At 47.9% G+C, this 10633-nt stretch overlaps 1 protein-coding gene across 1 annotated transcript; it reads left to right on the forward strand.

Moving 5' to 3' along the window:
• The first annotated feature begins 356 nt into the window (after positions 1-356).
• On the forward strand, positions 357-7798 carry LOC136511480 (transcription repressor OFP8-like). Its single transcript, XM_066505542.1, has 2 exons — positions 357-538; positions 7270-7798. Exons 1-2 carry the CDS (start codon positions 357-359, stop codon positions 7796-7798), a joined length of 711 nt encoding a protein of 236 aa, XP_066361639.1.
• Positions 7799-10633: the final 2835 nt, after the last annotated feature.

Genomic DNA, 10633 nt, shown 5'->3' on the forward strand with positions numbered 1-10633 from the left:
CGATGGATGGACACACTGCCTCCTGCACCCTCTGCAACTCGCCCCGAACCGTCGGTTCGCTTTCACTGCACCGCCATGATTCCCAAGCTACCTCTAGCTAGCCTACGCGCCTAGTACAAGCAACGTCTCTCACTGTTCACCACGATCTTGGCACCACCCTCCCTCCAGCTCCATAGGCCTCTTGGCTCCACAATTTAAGCCGGCCGCTCCCTCACAAGTCACAACTCACAAACAAGGCGCGCCAAGCCAAGCGGGGCCTGAGGCCAGTTCCAACGAGTGAGATCGACTGATCTTGCTTGCATTGCGAGCGTGCGCGCTAGGCGCTAGCAGAGCAAGGTACTAGCCTAGGCGCCACCATGTCGCTGGCAGGTGGTGGTTGGAGTCGGCGGGGTGGCGGCGGCAGCAGGTTCGAGTTGCCGCAGCAGCAGCCTCCCGTGGTGGTGGACGTCGGCTGCAACTGCCGCGCGCCAAGGCTGCTCAGCTCCCTCATCTCCTCGTTCAAGTCCCACGCGCGCGGCGGTGTCGGCAAGCCCAAGTCGTCTACTCAGAATGATCTCAATCCCGAGTTGGGCCCAACGGCCCAACTCGGGCCCCTTGACCCACGCGCCCTGATCGGGGGCGCCCAGCCCACTATGGCTGGAGGGCCCCTGTCACCCTGCGCTATAAAAAGAAGGTGGGGGCCGGCGGCTCAAGACACGAGGTTCACCGTGAGCCGCCACACCCACCTACAAACCCTAACCCGATCCTAGGGGCGCAGCCAGTGACGGGAAGCACCTCCGCCCGCCGCCACTGCACTGCACCATCGTCTACTACTTCACCGACCGACGCGATGGCCGAGGGCAGCTCCTCCGCCGCCGGATCCTCTTCCTCCGCCCCTGTCAAACCCTCTGGTAAACTCCTCCCACTCTTCCTCTACTTCTCTCTGTCACTGTCTACCGATCCCAAAGTTGTACCCGCTAGATCACTGCTAGACGATCCTAAAGTTATAACATTGGTATCAGTGGTCTACCTAGTCAGTGGATCTCGAGTTTGGGTATACAAGAATCAAATCAAAGTTGTTGACCCGATTTCAATCGGATCAAGAAAGTTGAACCCTAACCCTAACGGATCTGGGAATGGGAAAGGAAAAGAAAGGAGACGGGAGGTCCTACCTGGGCCTACCTGTGCTCACCGCCACCGGCACCACTCCCTTGGTCCGGCGGCTGGCCGCCGCCGTTCGCCGGCGCGCGGGTCAGAGGGCAGCGCCGCCGCCTGTGTGCGGTATGCGCATGCGCCTGCTACTGGGCACCGTCGCGAGGCGGATCGACGGCGGCGCGCTCCGCCTAGGGCGAACGCGCGCGCCGGCGATGAGCCACGCGGTGGCGCCGGTCTTCATCTCTCGGGCCGCCATGGCCGGCTGCTGCTGCTGCTCCGCGCAGAGAGAGAAGAAGAGAGAGCGCGCGGCGCTTGAGAAAGAAGGAAGGAGAGCACAGGGAGCCGCCGGCACTTGCTCCGGCCGGGCCGCCGGTGAGCCGGCGGCGGCGACCCGCAGGCGGCTGCCATGGGTGCTCGCCTCGCTCTGCTGCTCGGCTGCTGCGGCTGAGAGAGAAGGGAGAGGATGGAAATGAGGCGTTAGGGTTTTCGGGGCGCCGGCTCGCTGTTTTTGATCCGGCCGAAATCGGCGCTCGTCCGTCGGATGGTTTTGGGTGGCCGAGATCGCTCGGGCCAACTTTTGGCCTAGGCGGGCAGAGGCGGCAGGCCGATTAGCCGGCCCAGGCCCACGTTAGGGCCTGGGACCGGATCGGCATGTGGCGCTGGCGGGAAAGGCCGGCTGGGCCGGGCCGAATTCGGTGTCTTGGGCCCCAAACAACGAACAAAAAAAAAAAAAAAAAAAAGCGGGGCCGCTGCGCTGGCCGGGCCGCCGAGCTGGGCTGGGCCGCCAGCAGGCAGCAGCGCGCGCGCGTGCGGGAGGCCGTGGGCCGAGGCTCCGAGTTGTGGGCCGAAATGTTTTTTTTTTTGCCTTTTGGAAATTACAGTTATGGTTTTTCTATTTTCCAGAATCATTTTGATGCATATTTGAATGCATTTTGAATTGAAAGATGATAATTTTTCTGCACAAATTTGTCCAACGATAATTTGTTCAGACAACAGTAAAGTTATTTCTCAAATGTTTCTGGAAAATTGATTATACAAAAGTAAAAGTTTCCGCTGCGTATTTAAATTGTTATCGTTTTCATTATTAAATTCGAACCAACGGGAGAGTTTAATATTTGAAAATGGATAATTTTACTGTGATTATAATGTTGTTATTATTCTGACCAACGTTGATTAATAGCAATATTATGATGTGGATTAATAGTTGTTGCCTACATTAATTCTATTTCTGCCCAACGGTGATTTAGAATTATTGCAAAGTAAATTTTATATTATGTTCTCACCTCATATGAATTGTAATTTCAGGTAGTTCCTCCCTGATGTCTGCCCTGAGAGAGATTCCACCACTGAGGGGAGACAACTACCTTGAGTGGAAGAGGAAGATTGACTTCACTTTCACTATAGCTGAGGTTGACTGGGTGCTCACTGAACCGTGTCCCACAGTGCCTGTGGAACCGGTGCGGGAGGCCAGTGAAAGTAATGAAGCATGGGACAAAAGGGTGAAAGATTTTGGACCCATAAAGATGGCTTATGACATAAAGCATACTCGATGGGTCAGTGACAACAAGAAATGTTGTGCTGTCATTGAGAATACAATTGACCCAGCTCTTACAGGGTCAATTGAAAAGTGTGACACTGCTGTTGCTTACTTTGAGAGGATCAAGAACCAGTTCACTGGTTCCTCCAAAGTGTATGCTACCCATTTGTTCAGGCAATTAACAAATGAAAAGTTCAAAGGAGGTAGCATACGTGACCATATCCTGAAAATGAGTCACTTGGCAAATAAGCTGAAAGGAATGGAACTGGAGATACAACCACAGCTCCTTATCCATTTTGTTTTAGCTTCCTTGCCTAGAGAGTATGAGAATTTTGTCATAAGCTACAACATGCAGCCTGAGAAATGGGACTTAGACAAGCTCATTGCTCAGTGTGTTGATGAGGAGCTCAGGATCAATGGCCAACCTGGTGGCCAAGCGAACCTGGTCAAAGGGAAGGGCAAAAGGCCCTTCAATCCTGGCTCCCCAGCAAAGAAAGGTCCTATGCAACAGAAACCACACTTTCAGCAACAGGCCAAGCCACAGGCAGGTGAAAACTTGTGCTGGCACTGTGGAAAGGAAGGGCACAAGAAGACTGACTGCCCTGATTGGTTAAGAGAGCTCATGAAGAAAAAGGGTGAGAATATTATTTCATTTGTAAATGAATCTCTGTATGCAAAGTTTTCAAAGTCAACATGGTTTATTGACTCTGGTGCAACTATTCATGTTGCAAACTCTTTACAGGGATTCATTTCGACGAGAACTACGCTAAAAAGAGAAGAGGCCATTAGCGTTGCGAATGGCGTACAGGCTGCAGTAGAGGCAATTGGAGATGTAGCATTAGATTTACCTAATGGCTATAGTCTTACTTTGAGAGATGTTTTTTATGTTCCTACACTGCAGCGCAATTTGATAAGTGTAATAAAGTTGGATGATTCAGGTTTTACCTGTAATTTTGGACATGGCAAATGTGTCATTTGGTTTAATGATATTTGTGTTGGTCTTGCCTTCCGACAAGACGAATTATATATGTTATCGCTATGTGAAAGTGTGAATTCCATATGTAATGTGAATGATAGCGTTTCCTCGTCTACAAATGAGAAAAGAAAAAGAAAGCGAACTACAAACGCAACGGCGAAATTATGGCACTGTCGTTTAGGCCATATTTCGAGGGGGAGAATAGAAAGACTAGTAAAGAATGAAATTCTTCCTCCTTTGGAGTTCGCTGAATTAGAGCAATGCATCGATTGCATAAAAGGAAAATATGTAAAGCAAATTAAAAAGAATGCCAAACAAAGCACAGGAATATTAGAGATCATTCACACTGACATTTGTGGTCCCTTTCCTGTAAAAAGTGTGGATGGCTATGACTCGTTCATTACATTCACAGATGACTACTCCCGGTTTGGCTATATTTATCCAATTAAAGGAAGAGATGAAGCATTGGATAAGTTTAAAATATTTAAGGCTGAAGTGGAAAATCAGCATAGTTTAAAGATTAAGCTAGTCCGGTCCGACCGTGGGGGGGAGTACTATGGTCGGCATACCCCATATGGTCAAGTTCCTGGACCTTTCGCAAGGTTCTTACAGGAAAATGGTATAGTTGCCCAGTATTCCATGCCGGGTGAACCTCAGCAAAATGGAGTAGCTGAAAGGCGTAACCGTACCCTGATGGATATGGTGCGCAGTATGATGAGTTACTCTGATTTACCATTGAGTTTATGGATAGAGGCATTAAAAACCTCCATTCATATTCTCAATAGAGTGCCAAGTAAATCGGTGCCCAAAACACCGTATGAATTATGGACAGGAAGGGTACCTTCACTAGATCACTTGCGTGTGTGGGGGTGTCCTGCTGAGGCTAAAGTGTTTAACCCAAATATTGGGAAACTTGATCCCAAAACAGTGAGTTGCCATTTTATTGGCTATCCTGAAAGGTCAAAAGGTTATCGTTTCTACTGTCCCGATAGACTCACAAAGTTTGTGGAAACGAGACACGCTATATTTTTAGAGGATGAAATGATGAGGGGGAGTATGGCTGCTCGGAAAATTGATCTTGAAGAGAAGCGGGTGTGTGCACCCAATCCTGTGATTCAGGAGCCATTTTTCGAGCTACCTATTGTTCCTGCACCAATAGTGCAAGACACTGTGGAGCAAGAACCTGTTGTTGTTCCTCCTGTGGTAACAACAGAGGAAAATGAGGAACCTGTTCAGCAGGAACCCATTGAAAATGTTGCCACAAATGAGGGGGAGCAATCTCAGCCTCCAATAGTAGATGTGCCAAATGTAGAGGCCCCTAGAAGGTCTCAAAGAGAAAGAAGGCCAGCTATCTCCAGTGATATATATGAGTTAAATAATATCACTGAAGAGTATCAAATGGAGGGTGATCCCACCTCATTTGAACAAGCCATGAGAAGCGATCATTCATCCAAGTGGTTTGAAGCCATGGAAGATGAAATGAGATCGATGAGTGCCAACGATGTTTGGGACTTGGAAGAAATTCCCAAAGGAGCCAAAATAGTAGGCTGTAAATGGGTCTACAAAATAAAATATGACTCCCAAGGGAAGATAGAGAGATTTAAAGCGCGACTTGTGGCTAAAGGTTTCACACAAAGGGAGGGAATTGATTACACTGAGACCTTTTCTCCAGTCTCATGTAAAGATTCTCTCAGAATAATAATGGCATTGGTGGCACACTATGATTTAGAGTTGCATCAGATGGATGTGAAGACGGCATTCCTAAATGGGGATTTGGAGGAAAATGTATACATGGCACAACCAAAAGGTTTTATCGTGGAAGGCAAAGAAAAGATGGGATGTCGCCTAAAGAAATCGATTTATGGGTTAAAGCAAGCTTCAAGGCAGTGGAACTTGAAGTTTGATAAAACTGTAAAGAATTTTGGGTTTAAAGCAAATGTCGAGGACAATTGTGTTTATACAAAGTTTAAGAATGGGAAATACATTTTCCTAGTCCTGTACGTAGACGATATTTTACTTGCAAGTAATGATATGAGTCTACTACAGGAGACAAAAAGATTTTTGTCCTCAAAGTTTGAGATGAAAGATGTTGGTGAAGCTTCCTATGTTTTGGGCATAGAAATTCACCGAGATAGAAGAAAGGGGGTATTAGGACTGTCTCAAAAGGCATACATTGAAAAGGTCTTGGAGAAATTCCAGATGCATAAATGTAGTCCTTCACCTGCACCTATAGTCAAGGGCGATAAGTATGGGGATTTTCAGTGTCCCAAGAATGAGTATGAGCTCAACCAAATGAAAAGTGTTCCATATGCTTCAGCTGTTGGACATTTACAGTATGCTCAAGTATGCACACGCCCTGACTTGGCTTATGTAACCGGGTTGCTTGGCAGATTCCAAAGTAATCCAGGTGTTGAACACTGGAAATTAGTAAAGAAAGTTTTGCGATATTTGCAAGGTACAAAAGACCTGATGCTAACATACAGAAGATCTGAATCCCTAAAGATCTTGGGATACTCAGATTCTGATTATGCGGGAGATGACAGAAAGTCCACATCTGGATATGTGTTCACTCTCGCAAAAGGAGCTATATCATGGAAAAGCTCAAAACAAACAGTTACTACAAACTCTACTATGTATGCCGAGTTTGTGGCATGTTATGAGGCATCAGGGCAGGTGAATTGGCTAAAGAAATTCATACCCGGTTTAAAAGTGGTCGATGACATCAATGGACCAATGACTCTATACTGTGATAATAATCCAGCTATAGAGTATGCTCACAACAATAGGTCAAGTGGTGCTGCCAAACACATTGACATAAAGTACTATGTTGTGAAAGAGAAAATCCAGGATCGTGTTATAAATCTTGAGCACATAAGCACTGAAAAGATGCTCGCGGATCCACTTACAAAAGGCTTACCACCCAAAGTGTTCGTTGAACACGTAGCCGGCATGGGTTTAAGGAGAAGCCTATGATTCCTGGATAATAATAAGGGCCCAAAGATAAAGTATTTATTTATTTCAAACCAGAGATGTGTATTGTAGCTGTGAAATCCAACGGCAATAGACTGTGACGATGAAACATGTTCTATGCACAAATCTGAGATGGAATAAGTAAAATGAAAAGGTTAAAGTGAAAGAGTAAAGTTAAAGATAAAGTTGAAGATGAGATCAAGGGGGAGAATGTTAGAATGATCTCAATCCCGAGTTGGGCCCAACGGCCCAACTCGGGCCCCTTGACCCACGCGCCCTGATCGGGGGCGCCCAGCCCACTATGGCTGGAGGGCCCCTGTCACCCTGCGCTATAAAAAGAAGGTGGGGGCCGGCGGCTCAAGACACGAGGTTCACCGTGAGCCGCCACACCCACCTACAAACCCTAACCCGATCCTAGGGGCGCAGCCAGTGACGGGAAGCACCTCCGCCCGCCGCCACTGCACTGCACCATCGTCTACTACTTCACCGACCGACGCGATGGCCGAGGGCAGCTCCTCCGCCGCCGGATCCTCTTCCTCCGCCCCTGTCAAACCCTCTGGTAAACTCCTCCCACTCTTCCTCTACTTCTCTCTGTCACTGTCTACCGATCCCAAAGTTGTACCCGCTAGATCACTGCTAGACGATCCTAAAGTTATAACAACGCCTCCTCGTCGTCTTTCTGGTCGTCCTCGGCCACCACGGGCTTCATCACGTCGTCCCCCTCCATCACCACCGCCGCCACGACGACCTTCTCGTCGCTGGACCACCACCACCCGTCGTGGGGCCCAGCGACGTACGCCGCAAACGCCAACGCCAACGCCGTCTACGAGGTCGACGTCGACGACGCCGAACACGCAACGCGTCAGAGGCGGCGTCGGCGGCGGCGCCGGCAGCGGAGGAGGAGCACGTGCGGGAGGGCGGTGGCGCCTGCTGCAGCGCTGGGGGAGGAGACGGCGGTGGCGGTGGAGGTGGAAGCCGCGGCGCCGTACGAGGACTTCCGCGAGTCGATGGTGGAGATGGTGACGGAGAAGGAGATGTACGCGTGGGAGGACCTGAACGCGTTGCTGCAGCAGTTTCTGGCACTCAACTCGCCGCGCCACCACCCGCTCATCCTCACCGCCTTCGCCGACCTCTGGGCACCCCGCGGAGGACCCTTCTGCCCTCCGTCCCCGTGCCTCTGAACCTCTCGCCAATGTCCGTCGACGTCGCCTCGTAGGCCTGCAACTGCAAAGCTAGTCCGCGGGCGATATTGATATGTTGCATTGTAACGCGTACGTACTGGTTATAATAAGCCTCTAATAATCTACTAGTAGCAAGGGCGAATGGCAAGCGTGCATGAGATGTGATGATGCGCACGTACTCGTTCTTAGTAAAATGTAAATCACTTCTCTTGTCTAATCCAAGGTGGTGCAGTAGTGGCATTAGGGCCTGATGCAGATATTTGTGCAACGAATTTATAGGAGTAATAACTTTTTTTTTTCTAGAGTAACTTTGTAATCTCACGACGTTGAGACCGGGATATTTTTCATTTGCTTGATAAAATAAACTTTCCTTTATCTAAAAAAAGTTCATTAATTAGCGGTTCTTAAATATATATGTTTGGTTGGGTTATCTAGGTTCCTAAACTAACTTGTTTGGATAGGTTATCTAGGTTCCTCCACATGAGTGGCTAGTTAGCGAGCAAGTCATCACTTGGAGACTCGCTACAACATGGGCATAGCTTTAATTTTCAGCAAGCAACCGAACCATGGATAGATCTTGTGTTCATATCTTGGCCTCAGTGATTTGCTACTACTCACATTTGTATTTACATTCATATCTATTGCTTGTGTGTGATAGTTGTTTGAGTAGCTCACTAAAGTAGTTTTAGTTGTTTAGTTAAGTAGCTAGTTTTAGTTACTTTGCTAGTTTTGCTCTCTGGTGTAACTAGTAGCTCTTGTGTGGTGTTGTGATAAAGACTAGAAATCAATTGCTACTAGAATTGAGTAGGGGCTTGCTTGAGTGAATAGAGCTAGAGTTAGTAGTGGCTATTAGGATCATTTGTTGTTCTAATGAAGTTTGCTCTAGTCTTGTCTTTTTGTAGAGAATTTTTATAGGCTATTCACCCCCTCTTTTTAGCCAACTAGATCCTTTTAGCCACGCACCCACGACATTGTAGGTATGTGCACCATTTATACTATATTTTGGTGCCAAGCTTAGAAAATCATAGAACATGATTTCAGAAAACATATGAAACTAGTTTCATATTTTTTAGCTAAAACATTTTTTGGAATGTTCTAAGATTAAATTAGTTTTTAAGTATTTTTAAATAAATGTTTTTCTTGAAAAAATAATTTAATGCAAATTTTTGTACAATATTTTGATAAAGTCTAATTGACTCTTACTATCGCCAAATTTCAATTTAAGGTTTTATGTAGCATCACGTCACCCAAAGCCACTTTCAAACTGTAAAAGGAGGTAAATTGAATGGTTTTAAAAGTTAGAGAGTTGAAAATCAGATTTTTCAATTGAGAGAGAAAAATTAGACTTTTGCTATAGTTAAGGGGGTCAGATTAGCTTTTTCCAAAGTATAGCTAGAGATGCTGGTCAACTCTTCCTTCACTAGCAATCCGCTCAGGCATCTCGCCAATTATGGGCCTGTTTGGATCATCTCCTTGAAACTTTAGACCTCTAATCTTTAGAGTTAAAGCTCCAAACAGGTGGTCTAAAATTAGTTCTAAACTTTAGCTTACCTTACATTAGAGCTTTAGACATCAAAAGTGATCTAAAGTTTTTAAAGCTCTAAAGTTTAAAGTTTAGAGGAGGTGATCCTATCGTGGTGTACTGCGGTGATGGGCCTCAGCGAGTCCATGGACTTCGCCAATGCCGTTGGGCTCAATGTATTGTCCTTCCTTGACCGCAATGCGCTACACATCGTGCTCCTCGCTAGCGGCTACCGGCGCATGCGAGCTGCGCGTGAGTTGGGTGACGGCCTAGCCTGCCTAACGCTCACGTGGTCTGCATCATTCCTCTTGTTTCTTGTGACGTGGGCCGTGTTTCACTTCTTTTAAATGCGATATTTTTTTATTGAACTGTCTTTTTTCAATTTCTTTTGCACTATCGTACTCGTTACAACAGATCTACAAAACTAGACCCTTTTTTAGATTAAGATCCAATAGCCCCTACTTTTCTTCTACCTCCAGCCTCTAGCCTCCACAAATCACATATCACAATTTTGTTCTATGGAAGGACAAATCATAGATCCGCCACCGCCACCGCCACCACCACCACCACTGCCATGGTCGGCGCGGGTGCGGGGACGAGCTCGCCGGTCGCCGGCGCCAGCGCCGGTGGTCACCGGTGAGAAAGAGAGATGGAGAGAGATAAAAAAAATCCATGTGTTTTTTTTTGCTAAAACACATATGTGTTGTATAGCATTTCTGTTTTTTTACGCAAAGTAAAACTCGCGACTGGTCGCGCTCCAACGCGTCCGCATCCGCGCGACACCAGGCCGCAATGGGCCAGCCCAGTAGCCCCTGCACCTTATCTCCTCCCGTGCGTACCCGTGGTCTCTCTCGGTCTTCTCTCTCGACGCCGACGTCGACGCCGATGCCGCTCCCTGCTACTCCTCCCATGGCGACCTCCCTTGCTCCCAGCTTCTCTGCGTGTAGCACTGGCGCCCCCTCCTCTTCCTCCCCGCGTCGCGCGCTCTCGCACGAGGCAGGCTGTCGTGCCCTAGCCGGATCTGCTGGCCATGCTGGCCGCTGCCGCCCATGGCCGGCGATGGATGGGCGCACCGCCGGGCTGCCGACCAGGCCGCAGCTACGGGCCACACTGCCGTTGCTGGCCATGCTGCCGCTAAGAAGAAAAAATTGCAAAAATGACACTCGAAAGATTGACTCCTTGATTATGATGATACTCGGGTGGATGACAAGTGGGTCCATCTGTGTCTATGAATATGGATCCAGTGTCAAATCTGCAAATGACCGATGTTTCGAGTCCCATTTTTGCAAATCGTCCGGCTAAGACCCCCCCCC

The sequence above is a fragment of the Miscanthus floridulus genome, chromosome 16 (genome assembly GCF_019320115.1).
Source record: "Miscanthus floridulus cultivar M001 chromosome 16, ASM1932011v1, whole genome shotgun sequence".
Lineage (NCBI taxonomy): Eukaryota > Viridiplantae > Streptophyta > Magnoliopsida > Poales > Poaceae > Miscanthus > Miscanthus floridulus.